A 14,410-nucleotide genomic window follows, 5' to 3' on the forward strand; every position below is an offset into this window, starting at 1 on the left:
AGTGAGTTCCAGGACAGCCAGGGCTANACAGAGAAACCTGCCTCAAGAAAAAAAAAAAAAAACCCAAAACCAAAAAAGCACTTTAATATAAAAATCTGGAATTGAAGGCTAAAGCTGGGCTGGAGCCATTCCATTTTGTGTCAGGAGAGTGAGCAGCCAGTCTTTGTTTGCTACTTTCCCCTGGTTCTGACTTGAAAGGTGCCTACTGTGCTTCCACAGGGTGTGCACATTTCTGTAATCAGCCCCTTCATTTAGCCACAGTTGCATAGTGGTAAAAGATTTATTAGAGTTTTTGCAGAGTATCTGGGTATTATTTTTGCCATGATAATTTATGCTAAGTTTAATCTATACCCAAAAAGGGACACTATTTAATTTGGTTCTGTGGTGCTTGCTTTAACACCCCCCCACCCCAAGCTGTGATATTCAAAAGGACTTTACTCCTTTACTTTCCCCGTGTTTTTCGCTAAAAATAACATTATCTTTGTCGTATTAAAGTGAATTATAATTTTATGCATACTTAAATAGACCTGACCTAAAATTTAACCATTTTGGGGGCATATTTGCTTTTTAGAGGATTTTGTTGTATGGGTCAGGCAGGCTGGACATGCAGTGGTCCTTCTGTCTCAGCCACTTAGTACTGGAATCATAGCCATGTGCCACCATAACTAGTTTAAAGTTTTGCCTTTAAAAAAAAAAAAAGAAAAGAAAAAGAAAAATAGGCAGGGGCTGGAGAAATGGCTCAGTGTTTAAGAACACTGACTGCTCTTCCAGAGTTCCTGAGATCAAGTCCCAGCAACCACAAGGTGGCTCACAACCATCTGTAACAGGATCTGATGCCCTTTTCTGGTGTGTCTGAAGACACAGAGCTGCAGCACACTCACAATAAATGTATGTATGTATGTATGTATGTATGTATGTATGTATGTATGTATGTATTTATGTTGTAAAAAAATAGGGTCACACTGTGTAGCCTTGATACATAGACCAGGCTGGACCTTGCCTACTATCTTAAAATTAATTTTAATTGTACAATTAAAAAAAACCTGAAGTGTGTGGGTGTGGGTGTGGGTACTCTCGTGCCCACATGTACAAATGCCTTCAGAGGCTAAAAGATGGGATTTGATCCCCTGAAGCTGGCGTAGGTCATTGAGAGCCACCTGATATAGGTGCTGCAAATAAGAGCAGCAAGCTTTTGGAACTCTGAGCCATCTCTCCAGTCCCCAGTTGTACATTTTAAAGGTGTGAAGTCTGTCTGTACTGCACCACTGTCTATCTGTAATATGGATGCTTTGCTTTGCTTTGCTTCCTGCTCCCCCATTGGTCACTCTAACCCAGTCTGGTTTCTAGCCCAGGACAATCTTAGTTTAGCCTCCCAAATGCTGGGATTGCAAAAGTGACTTATAATCAGTGTTTATTTTAATAGAGTTTTAAATTTGCTGAGAATTGGGACCAGCAATGTTTGCTTCCAGGATTCCTTTCTATGTACCTGCAATCCTGTATGGAGAGATAGTCTAGATAACAGCGCTAACAGTGTTTTATACTTAAGAGCTACAGCTGCCCAGCCGCCCTTTAGTAAAAGTTTTAGGTGAATTAATTTGACTACATTGAGTACAACAATCTTTCCATGGTAGTAATTGCTTGGATAATTTTTTTGTGTGTGAATAAAGGAGACTTTTTTTTTTTAAGTTTGATAATATTGGAGGCTGGACAGATGGGTCAGCAGATGAAAGTACAAACTGTACTGTACCCAGCGTCTACTTCAACATCAGGCAGCTCACAACAGGCTGACCAGGGTATTGGACACTGACTTCTGACCTCTGAAGTGTCAGGATTGTAGACCTGGACCACTGTGCCCAGCTCTAAAGGCATAGTGTAAAGACAATCTTCACAATGTTTTGTAACAGTTTTATAAAAAGGAAGATCAATCAGGAAGGTCAGGGTTGGGTAAATAGGTTTGAGACCAGCTTGGGTTACATGGATCCTGTCTTAAAAAGGAGGGAAACCCTCATAATTTTTATACTGGTATTCATGTCTACAAGGAAAGGAACCCCAAGTCCTTCATGGCTAAAGTATTAGTGCCACCCTCCCAGCCGGTATGCTTGTATGTATAAGTGTGTGTGTATGTATAAATATGTTCGAGTTTTGCTGCTGTTTGAGGCTAGGTCTCATATTGCCCAGGCTGGCTTCAAACTTGACATCCTTTTGGCTCTGCCTCTCTCTGTCTCCTGTCATCTGCCCCTGTAGGCCTGGAGTGTGTGGCTTTTATGGGTAGGCTTTCTTAGAAAAGAAAAAGCTCATGCTGGGCAGTGAGGACACATGATTTTAACCCAGAACTCAGGAAGCAGAGCCAGATGGTTAACCTGCTCTACAGATGGCATTCTAGGATGGCCAGGGATACATAAAGAAAACCCTGTTGAGAGGGAGGGGATCAAAATTATAATGCAGAGTAAATTTTAGCAAGGGTGTCCTTTCAAACTGTTCAAGGTATTTTGCATTCATTGGTGTCTCTTGTTTAAACTCGCATGTAAGATTTTCTTAGAAGCTATTGAAGTCTGGTGTGGAGAATCCTGATCTGAGGCTAGCCCAGGATGTACAGTAAGACTGACTCACTTCATGTTCCCTCGTAAAGCAAAACCAAACGATTGAAAGCCTGAGGAGCATAGTTTTCCCTCTGGAAAAATGAAATGGAAGTTTCGGTTGCTTAAAGGGACTGTTATGTGGAAAGGTAAGCGTGCCGTCCAGATCAGAGTACAGGAGGAAATAATATTAGCAGTGATGCAGGGGAATTGGAGCACTGCAGTTTTACAGAAGTCATGCTTAATAGCAGGCTTTTTATTGAGCAAAGAGTATTTTCTTTCAACGTTTTAGGCATGTGTATGTAAGTATGAGCTCTTGATCCACATGCCTGGCCTGGCTGATCTGCTCCTTAGAAACAGTGTGATCTTAGGCAGATTGATAACCTCATGCTGTCCTATGGAGCGGAGAGGATGATATTGCCGACTCAGAGGGCAAATTTTAAAGCATTAGAAAAATGCCTGCCTGGCACAAGGCCTGTGTAAATACTGCTCATATTACCAGTTACTTATGTGTACCAGAGAAACCTCAGTTTGTTTTTGGCACTATCAAACAGTATGTACTTAGCATAAATGAAAAGTTTTATTTAACTTTCTGTAATAGCACTATTAGCTACAAATATCTAGAGGTAGCATGCTCTCCTTGGGAGTTTGGGTGGCTTCTGTTTTGTTTTGAGATTGGCCTTGAACTGTTGATCCTGCTTTTAACCTCACTGACTTCTGAAATTAGCAGTTTTTGCCACCATGTTTAGGTAAACTGGCTGGTTTTTAGCTGGCATTTATAGAGGCTAACTATTGGAGGTCATGGGAATTATGTATGGGATATAATAGCCATGATTAAAGTTTATTAGAGTTTCATATTTAACATACTTAAAGGACTACCTAGTACTCTCCATTTTGCTCATAGCAAGTATAGGCATCCGTAGAAATGTTCATCTAGAGATGGTGAAATGGGTGAAGAAGCCTGCTGCGAAGCCTGACATTCTGAGTTTGGTCTCTGGGGCAATGTAGAAGGAGAGAACCGACAACTTTACATTGTCCTCTGATCGCCATACACAGGCTCTTGTAGGATGACTGATGCAGGCATGCTGTCAGTTACCACCTCCAAATCTGCATATTCCAAAACCTTTTCAGAGCTTGGAAGAGAATCTGAGCTTGGGTCTCCACAGCAGAGTCCTGCTAGGAGAGCCTCACAAGGGAGCTGTAAGCTTGTCATCTCTTAAGTACGTTGGCCAGTTTACACAGCTTCTGTATGTTCTTGGGTTATGACATTTCAGCAAGTGGTGAAGAGTGAAATCTGTTTGCCCATGTATTGATGGGAGACTTAGTGGGGAAATACTTGGCTGTATGTGTGGTCTTATTTCTCAGAAGATAGTCGTTACCCATGGCACGTTTTGAGATGCTGTTGGTTACAGCTGTATGGCCAGTCCCTCTCCCTCCACTTTATTTTTTAGTAAAGGATCTGTCTAGGAGTGTCACTGTCCAAGTATCCTGGGAAGAACTGTATGGGGGTTAGTCTAAAGCTCAGACAGGTACTCAGTAACTGGTTAGAACCCAGACTGTCTCTATAAAAGAGACTTCACCTCTGCATTTCCTTCTTGCTCACATCGCATCATACACATTGGATTTTATGAGTCTCTAGTGGAATCATAGGTAAATGCATGTAGTCAGAATCTTTCACTTTTTCATTCAGGGCTTTGCCCTATTTCATCCTTTCATTGGCTCTACCAGATTATGTACTACCCTCTTCTGATTGGCCCTTGATCTTTGCTGCTTGTAGGAGAGCACCATTGTCACACTTAGGCTTTATCTTAGAGGACAAATAACTTCACTGAGCTTGAGCTTGATGCCTTTTCATGGAGGATCCCTGCCTTTACTGCATGCCAGGCAGGGTCCTTAGCTCTTCATAGAGGACATTCTACATTAGGCAGGGGCAGGGGCTAAGTTTCCAAAGAAAAATGTGGAGACCCTGAAAATAGCTAGTGGAAGCTCATCTTCAGCATTGGCACCAAGCTCCAGTCAGGCTCTGTATAGAATTGACAGGGTGAGGTTTTATGTAGCATTTTAAGAGTTGTAGTGGAGAAAATGAGCAGGAAAGGTGAGCTCATCCCAGACCTTCTTTCTTAAAAGTAGAGTTATTTGGGGCTGGAGAGATAGCTTAGTATGGTTAAGGGTTCTTGTTACTCTTGTAGATGACCTGGGTTTGGTTCCCAGCACCCCTGTGTAACTCCAGTTCTAGGGGGTCTAATACTGCCTTCTGATTTCCATGAGCACCAGGCAGTCATAGAGTGCACATATGTGCAGGCACAGTACTCATCACAAAAATTTTTGAGTTTGTACATGTATACAGTCTATTTTGATCTTATTCGTTCCCTTCTCCCCGACAACTGCTTTCAGATTCATCCAGCAACTTCATGTCCTCTTTTTAAATTTTATTTTATTTTTATCATTACCTTTGGTGTTTACTCATTGGGTTGTGATTGACAGAGAATGATTGACCTACCTGACTGAGTTTAGCATCGTGGTGCGCACCTTTAATTCCTCCACTTGTGAGGCAGAAACAGTCACATCTGAGTTCTGAGCAAGTCTGGTCTACATAGCAAGTTCCAGAATAGCCAGTCACATAGAGACCTTGTCTCAAGAAACAGAGAAAGAAAAACGAAAACTGACTAGCTCCCTCCGCCTCTCACCGTTCATTGTCCATGGCTGTCAGCGTGGTGGGTGGAGGATGCTAGGGAAGCTGGATGGCAGTTCCCCAAGCAACCTCTCGTGCTCTGGCTCCTTTTCTCTCCTGTGTGGCTACAGTTGCCTCCACTAACAATACACTTGGATTCCTGTGTAAAACCTTACTACTGAACCTCAGTTTTAAAGAGTTATTTTTCTTTACACTAGAATTCAGAAGTGATTGTGTTTATAATGTCAGGATAGCTTACTTTAAAAGTTTTATTTACTACTCTACTGCTTCTGATAGGTATTTTAATTAATTTATTGAGATAAGGCCTTACAATGTAGCTCTGGCTGTCTTACAACTCGCTATGTAGACCAAGCTTGCTGGGAATGCAGAACTCTACCCTGCCCTATGCTTCTGCTGAGACTAAAGGCTATGCATAGCCATGACCTGCCTAATTGTGTTTTGTTTTGTTTTGTTTTGTTTTGTTTTGTTTTGTCTTATGTAACCCTGGATGTCCCGGAATTCACTTTGAAGATCAGGCTGTCCTTGAACTCAGAGATCCGTTTGCCTCTGCCTCCTGAGTGGTGAGATTAAAGGTGTGCCACCACCAATGCCTGGCAATTGCCTGATTGGTGATCCTAGAGCTGGCTGTGCTGATGATAAGAGAATTGTGTATACTAAAATTAGGGCAGTAAATATGCAGCCAAATATGTTTAAAGATAAAATTGTTATATGGAGGATATGCTGGCTCGTGCCTGTAACCCTAGCACCCAGAAAACCAACGTAGGAGTTTGAGGCTTAGGCTGGTTACAGAGAGGTCTAGACCAGCCCCATGCTGTGGTTTAAGACCCTGCCTCAAAAGCAGAACAAGGACACCTTTAAAATAGTTTTTCAGTGGAATTATGTCTACATCACTCAGAAACAAAGGGCTTTTGATGGTCTTTGAGCTCCTGAATGATGTGATCTGTGTGAGGTGAAAACTTTAGCCCTCTGGACCATCAGATCAGGTTAGTGAACTTGCTAGTGTTAGATGGTAACTTTTTTTTTTTTTTAAAGTATTTTTCCATTTTTCTTTTTCTTTTTTTTTTTTTTGCTCAGGGACATAAAATATGAATTAGCACTTTCTCTTTCATTTATAGGCTTATTGGAGGGCAGGCACCTTGCCAGGTTACATACTGCATCTCATAGGATGCACACACAAGGATGCCCTATCCTGCCCATTGTTAAGGAACTCACAAGGCTTTCAAAGGCTCTCTGTTATCAAAACTGTAGTCTGAAGCTGGCAAATTACCTAGAATAAACTCTAGGAAAATTCAAAATAATTTTGGTCTTATTTTTAAAAAATACTTTTTTCTTTTTTTCTAGGTAAGATGATTAAAAAGAACTCAACTGTCTGCTCTATTTTTGTTAACTTGGCTTTTTCTACCATAGGTTTCAACAAATGGCAGCTATTACATCAGACAGTGACGAGTCCTGCTGCTCCCTTACAGTGTCTGACAGACCACTGTGGATTCAGACTGGGAGCATTGAAGTTAACAGTGAAGCGGGCAGGTCTGTCTGTCTTAAGCCCTGCCACAAAATGAAAAGGGCACCACACCATCACTTAACCATCCCTGATGTAGACTAGGCTAGCCTTCAGAAGACTCGTTAGTTTTCATTGACCTTGGTAGTTGGGAATGCTTCCTGTAGGTAATTATTTCCAGGAACTGAAAACTTAAGAGTAGAGCCTCCTGTGAGTGTCTGTATTGAGAGCAGCCTTGTGGCGAGTCAAGTGTTACTTTGTAAGCTTATGTTAGCTGCCTGAAAACCAGTTTATTTTTTTCAGTTTCAATCTTTGTCACTTTAAATTCTTTGTTACTTACTACTGTATAGGTGATAGGAAAGTGTCTCAGTTGGTAAGAGTGTGCGAAGCTCTGAGTTCATCCCCAACACTGAATAAACCAGGCATGGTGACACTTGTCTGTTAATCCCAGCACTCAGGAGGTGGAGGCAGGAAGGTTAGAAACTCAAGATCATCCTCCTTATCCTAGTGAGTCCATGGAAGTGTGTAAGAATGTTTATGTGTGTGGGGCCTAGAATGGTGGTGCATGGCTTTAATCTCGGCACTTAGGAGGCAGAGGCGGATCTCCCAAGTTCAAGGCCACCCTGGTCTACTACATAGGGAGTTCAAAAAAACCAGGTCTACAAAGACCCTGTCTCCAAAAAGAAAAAGAGATGTACGTGTATGAATACATAGTAAGTAAATCTTAAAACTCATTATCATTTACATAAGGTGAGTCACACTTTTAGAGGTGGTATGATAGGATCAAAATGTGCTTGTGTGACATTGTGATTGCTATATGTGACTTAATGGATAATGTGTAAAGTTGATTTTGGACTCTTACATGATGGGAAAGGTTTAGAGATTTTGGTGTTCTCTTGAACTTATCTTTTTATATTTTAGTATTTATTACGTTTATTTTCATTTGTGTGTGTGAGTGAGAATGTATGCCAAATATGTGCAGGTGACCTTGGAAACCAGAAGAGGGCTCGTGTCCTTTGGACTGGGGTTACAGGCATCCACTCCCTGATTTGGATGCTGGGAACGATACTCAGGTCCTATGCAACAGCAGTAATGTCTTCTTAACCACGAGCTATGTCTCTAGCACTTGAACTTACCTTTTATTTGAAAAAGTCTTTAGTCTTCTGGGATAGGGAATGTACTGGAGTTATTTTGACCTGCTGTTTGTACAGCTCCTGGAGAATTTTATTGTTGCATGTAAGCTTTGATACTGGTTCAAAATAAAACATTTTGCATTGAATATTGTCTCTAAATTTTGGACTCGTAGCTAAATAGGCATGGTAGCCATCTTAATATAGCCAATTAGGGAAGAGAGTCTTTGGCTTTCTGTACTTCTTCTGTTGTCCTTGGCAGTAGTCCTTGGCTTTCTTGTTCTGGTCTTCAACTGAACCTCAGTGGGCCTGGCATTAAAACCTGATTTTGGGGTGGGGGCTGGAGAGATGATTCAGTGGTTAAGCGCACTGGCTGCTGTTTCAGAGCTCCTGAGTTCAATTCCCAACAATCTCATGGTGGCTCACACCCATCTGTAATGGGATCTGATTTCCTATTCTGGATGTGTGTGAAGACAGATTACTCATACATATAAATATTTAAAACAAAACCCCAGATTTTCAAAGATTTACTTCAGTTAATAAAAGGGTACACTCACTTCCAAAGTTTGTATGTTAGTATTACAGTCATTTTAGCTAGCTATAGCTATCTCATTTTCAGAAAGTTGAATTTTTTTTTTTTTTTTTTTTTTCTGAGACAGGGTTTCTCTGTGTAGCCCTGGCTGTCCTGGAACTCACTCTGTAAACCAGGCTTGCCTCGAACTCAGAAATTTGCCTGTCTCTGCCTCCCAAGTGCTGGGATTAAAGGCATGCGCACCTGGCTCAGAAAGTTGAATTTTAAATCAGCATTAGTCATCTTTTTTTTTTTTTTTTCCCCCAGAAGCAACAAATATATGGGCCCTTCATCTTAAAATTTGCAGTATTTTAGCCAGAAGTCATTTTTCATTGCTTGAAAGACACATGAAAGAATGCCCTGTGGAGTTTTACTTTTTATAGGCCCTGACTCAGGAAACAAATGAACCGTGGGAAAGATGAGTGCTTTTTCTTCCTTCTGCATCCTTCTTGTGTTTTATTATTCCACTGAAATAGCATTCTCTTTGGTTTAAAAATACATTTGATACAATGGTGATCTTTCTTGGGTCTCAAGTTCCCATGTGGAGGACCCAGCTAGGGACTGGATGGTAGTGGGCTCTCTCTCATTACTTTGTGTGCTAGCTGTTTGCTAACCCTGGGTAGTCTGGACCTGCTGCTTGCTTGGAAGTGTTTTCTCTAAGTCACACTGTCTGCCAGTTGTGCCTGGGGCCCTGCCTTTGCTCAAAAGGCTACTGAAGGGTTCCTCGTTGATGTCAGGTGTAATGCGGGGCACTGGTCAGTGCGCTGAAATGGTCTAGTGATTATGCGGCACTCTGGATGCCTTTGGATGGGTCTGACTCTGGGGAGGCTCCCTCTAGTCCCCTCCCAGCTCTGCGCAAGTAGTACATCGCGATCTCCACTGAGCTTTAACCTAACTTGGTTCTGTGTATGAGTTTGCTTAAGACTAACCAGTTAGCCTTGATGATGTACACCTTACTCACAGAACTCAAGAAAGATCAGGAGTTCAAGGTCAGTTTGAGGTCATCCTGGGCTACAAGAGATACTGTCTCAGAAAAGGGGAAGAATCAGAAACGGTTAAGGCTGGGTTTGGTGGTTCATATCTTTAATCCCAACATAGAAGGTACAGGTAGGCAGTTCTTCATGAGTTCCAGGCCAGTCAGAATGACATGGTGAAACTGTCTCAAAGAACATTTTAAAAAGACTGCAGGTTAACTGTGCTTGGGAAAGGCTGGTGTTTCCTAAGAGTCTTATCTCCACTACTTTATATTTTAATTTAGAAATAACATAAAGACAGAGTCACAATTCTCCTGCTATTAGGCAAATATTCCTACGAAAAGGACTCAGGTGATAGCCAAATGTGTTGGAATTCGGTCAGATGTGCTCCCATAAAGTAGACAATGCTTCTACTGGTCTAGAGTGTCAGTAAGTTGTCTTTACGAAGTCAGATATTTGTTTTAAAAGAAAAGTGGTACAATCCCATGAGCTGTAGGGCTTAAACAACAAAAGACTTCTTTTTCTCCTGTTACCTATGATTAACATTTCTTCCTTTTGTTTATTGTATTTCAGCACAAAGGCACTAGCAGACTGCTGGTTTCTTGGATATGACAGAACAACAGAACAACAGGACTGAATAAGATTGGAGCTTTAAACTGCACTAAGAAGTAAATGTAAAGGCAGTGACTAAAACCAGTCAATCTACACAGGGGCAGTTGCAAGGTAGACTGAATGGAAGAAAAGTTATTAGGGAATATTTTATATATATATATATATATATATATATATAGAAGAAACAAACTGCTGCAATAAATTATGCATGAGGTGAGGAGAAAGTGGTATGAGCAATGTGTAGGACGCACTGAGTGTGGTGCGGAGGAATCACTGACAGTAGCTTTTCTTGAATGTGAACAGTAGTTTGGACAGGCCTATCAGGCATGGGATGGTGCAGAAACACGGAATTGTTTGCATACCTAACCTTTGTGCTTTCTCCAAGGATGATGTTTGTCAGTTCAGAAGTGAGCAGAGGTGTGTTTAAAATGGCGCTCCAGTGAAACAGCAGTGGCCACATGTGCTAAGGCCAGTGCTTCCTTCAGGGTGCCAGTAGAAACAAGAGGAAGGTGATCTGACATCCTGCTGAGAGGATGGCTAAGTGCCCCGCCCACCCACAAGTACAATGTGGATCTTTTAATAAAACAGGGCTGTATTATCTTGAATATATGTTTGCTTGTTAGAACATATTAAGATGTATTTATTTGCCACTAGTATTTAACATTTTGTGCACATTTTCATAACTACATTCGTACCTTTTCATATTTTGACTCCCAAGTGGATAGGCTAGTGTTGAACTTGGAATGAAATCATATACTCCCAAGAACTAGCTCATGATTCTGAGCTGGACAGACTTTTATTATTGCCTCTCCCTGACTGAATGGTGCTGTTTAGAAAAGGTCACAGCATCAGTTTTGTACTGGGCCTCTTTCTACGGCCAGAAACCCCTCCTTCTCAGTCAGGAGATTCTCACAGGTGTTAGGGAGCACTTGGCCCTGGGGAACAGTGGCAAAAACATCCATGAAAACAGCCTAAACTTTTGGTGCATGGAACATGAATTCTTAACAGAGATCTCAGATTTCCTTGTTTTTGCTAAATACATAGTATGAAACCCCTTAATTTTTCTTGTTTAATGAATGGAGAACACATGAGAAAAGTCAGATGGACCTGTTAGTACTACATTTTTAAAGCATTTTATATTTGATGGTGCCGTAATTTTAATAATAAAACTGAAGATTTTTAGTGGCGATACTGATTTATTTTTTAAACCAGAAAGATAACATCATATTGATTACTTACTACAAAAAGAAAAAAAAAAAAAAAGAAAAAGAAAAAAAGCCAAAAGAAAAAAAGAACTAACTCACAGTACTCATTCAAAGTGACACAAGTGACAAATGAGCGCTTGGCTCAAGAGGTCACTCCCTGTGATCTTTCTGTGTGGGTGAGAGTACCCAACACCCCATTGCTCAGGATTAGGAAATGCTCTGGGTGGGACTTTTAGATCATTTACTATACCTGACTGTGATTTGATTTATAACCCAAGAAAAGCCGGGTAGTCTGGAGTCTAGTGAGCTTAATTCAGATCCTCACACTGCACGTGCTGGGAAGGACTGACTGCATTGTACAGTGATCTCTTTGGAGCCTTCACATCATGGCGTCATCGTGTCAGCTGGGCTCAGGAACTGTAACAGCAGGGAGCTGTGGAGAAGAAGCGAATCACAGCTCCAGGCTCCGGGGTCAGTCTCGTCTTAGACCCCCCCACACCAGCAGTACCTCTCGGGCTCACTCAGGAACCAGGTATCTCCCAAGCCATGTGGAATCATGCATGGATCGTATCAGGAAGACCTCTAAGCTTTAGAAACCTTTATTTGTAGAGTGATAGAATTGACCAAAAAAATAAAATTAAAAAGGCAAAAGCACTGGGAGAGATCAGGTTTTAAGAATCTACGTATTTTTTTCCTCATGGCAAATCCTTAAAGGCCTTTTATTACAAATTAGATTTTCATTAAAAAAAATAAAGAACACTTGGTGGTATTTAAAATCTAGGCCTACCATGTTACAACATCATTTTTATTGCTTTAGTTGCTTAATATTTAAGCTCTGCTTCATGCTACCTTTTGTCTGTATTAAAATCTTCACAGGCCTATTTCATTTGTAAACTTGAATTGTTTCTCACCTTCCATCTGCTCGGAGTTAAATGTTAAAGAATGTTGTGTAACGTTATCCAATAAAGTCTTTGATTTTTTTTTTTTTTAATTTATTTAAGAACTGTTTTACTGTGTAGGGGTTACCTTTAAAAGTAGCTTTTGTTTTTTCTTTAAACTTTAAAATCCAACCCAGTTTTGTGTTCTGGGAAGTAGTGATGCTCCTAAGGAAGACCTACAGGTTTTGGTCACTAAGGTTTTATGGGATTTCTTCTGACTAGAGGTAAAGGCCAGCTGACTACAGAGTTTGATTAGGGTCCCGTACACACCAGGTTGCTTTTCTGTTTTAAGCAGCCTGGCCTTTAGCGTTGGGCTGACTTTACAAGTATGGTAGGTTCCTTTGGTTTTAACTTTAAGGAGTCCATAGCTGGGTATGATGGCACATAGGGCCTGTAATCTTAGCGCTTAAGGTTATATAGTTCAAGGTCATCCTACATAACTTCAAGCACCCCCTATCCCCATCCACAAGGAGAAGTCCTACCTATATAGACTGTTTCCTACCATAGTTTATAGGACTGACCTGTGAACTAGAAATGCTTTGTCATTAGGAAGAAAATTAGTTTGTGAAAGCCTATGGGGTAATTAAGAGGGTTGTAGTTTTGTTTTTTGTTTTGTTTTGTTTTTTGTTTTTGTGACTAACATAGAAACTTACCCATTTCAGTAAATCAAGTCATTGGAAGGCTGCCTGGCACTACAGAGGATGTATACAATCTCCAATTTCAAACACTGCTTGATTCAGTTTAGCTAAATATCCATAAGAAGAAGCCACTGGAGTCTGGGACAGTTTGTCAAGAGCACATTATTCTGGGTTGGTCAAACTATGCTTGCATTTTCCCACAGACAGATGTGCTCAATATCCAACTACCTTTACCTCATTCTGTCCTTGTATTCTTGGCCTCTGAAGACTGCTGTAACTTGTGTCAAGTCCTTAGTGGATTTCTGGCTTCAAAGTGAAGGCACTGACTGGAAGCTACATTTTGTTTGCTCATGATGTGCCAAGCATGAGCCCAGGTGATGGCCCAGTGTGGGTCTTAGCATGGTACTACACCTGTAGCAAGACAGAGCCGCTCTTCCAGTGCTGCTGTCTCCTCAAGAGATGTTTCCTTCATGTCTGCTGTGACTCCCCGGTCTTGACAGCAGTTCTAGCAAGGGTAACTTGCACCTGTGTCTGAGGAGAGTGACCTTACTGACAGTCACCATCACCAACTCTTCTTTGTAGGCTGCCATGGCATGTACTGGGAGGAGGCCCTGCTATGCCCAGAGTGAAGGGAAGGAGGAGGCAGGGGATGTTTTAAGCTTTGGCTTGGGGAGTTTCTGTATGATGGCTTTTTTTTTTTTCATAGCTTGTAGGCCTTGGAGGAGTGGAAAATTAAAAGTAATCTTAAATTATAACCATCCCCAAAACTTGTAAAGGTACAGCTTGCTGAGACAGATGGCTCAGCAGGGAAGGCACTTGTTACTCAGCCTGTTTAGTTTGATCTGTGTGGCTCACATGATGAGGGGAAGAAATGACTCCTCACAAGTTTTCTCTGACCTCCATACATAAGATGTGGCGGGCAGGCGTGAACATGCACATGCATATAAATGTAATTTTTAAAAAATGTGTCTTTAAAAAAATTCACTCCTAGCTTCAGCAATTACCAGCTCATGACTAAGGATATTGAAGTTTTTGATATAAAAGGTATTTTTAATTCTTGGAGGGTTTTCTGTAGTAATTCTGGCTATCTCAGACCAGCTTCTTAGTCTCCAGTAGTCTATTTTTCTAGTTTCAGGACCACTTACCAACTCTGGAGTGGGCTCATGGTCAGCTGTACACATAAAACAAACAGGAAGGGATTAGAAATAACTACTGTTCCTGTACGGTATACTGAAGAGACAGACTCCCAGCCCCTTTCTAGAGCAATGAGGAGCTCACTGTAGCTCCACTCTTAAGTTTCAGGATTATAGTGACAGCCACCATGGCCAACTAATGTGGTATTGGATGTATGGTATTGGATGTATGTGTCGAGGCACACACACATAGCATGTTACATTCATTCTGACCATTGGGCCTCATACCTACTAGGCAAGCCTGCCACTGTGCTGTAGTTCTAATAGACTTTTTAATTTCTTCTTTTTTTTTTTTTTTTTTTTTTTTTTTGCACATTTAACTTTGGCAGACTGGGTGGTAGTATTTGTGGCTGTAATTTTCACCATCTGTGCTCCCCAGGGAG

At 41.2% G+C, this 14,410-nt stretch overlaps 1 protein-coding gene across 2 annotated transcripts in view; it reads left to right on the plus strand.

Annotated features, from left to right (window-relative positions):
- Pwwp2a (PWWP domain containing 2A) overlaps positions 1-12,240 on the plus strand; it is a 39,021-nt gene extending 26,781 nt beyond the window's left edge. Inside the window, exons 3-4 of one of the 2 annotated variants that reach the window (XM_021213404.2) lie at positions 6,676-6,795; positions 10,015-12,240. In XM_021213404.2, the coding sequence (XP_021069063.1) occupies positions 6,676-6,795; positions 10,015-10,028 (134 nt within the window). In that variant the 3' untranslated portion in view covers positions 10,029-12,240. The remainder of the gene's footprint in view (positions 1-6,675; positions 6,796-10,014) is intronic. The other variant, XM_029545883.1, reaches the window with a different exon arrangement.
- Positions 12,241-14,410: the final 2,170 nt, after the last annotated feature.

Source organism: Mus pahari, chromosome 14 (assembly GCF_900095145.1).
Source record: "Mus pahari chromosome 14, PAHARI_EIJ_v1.1, whole genome shotgun sequence".
In the NCBI taxonomy this organism is placed as follows: Eukaryota; Metazoa; Chordata; class Mammalia; order Rodentia; family Muridae; genus Mus; species Mus pahari.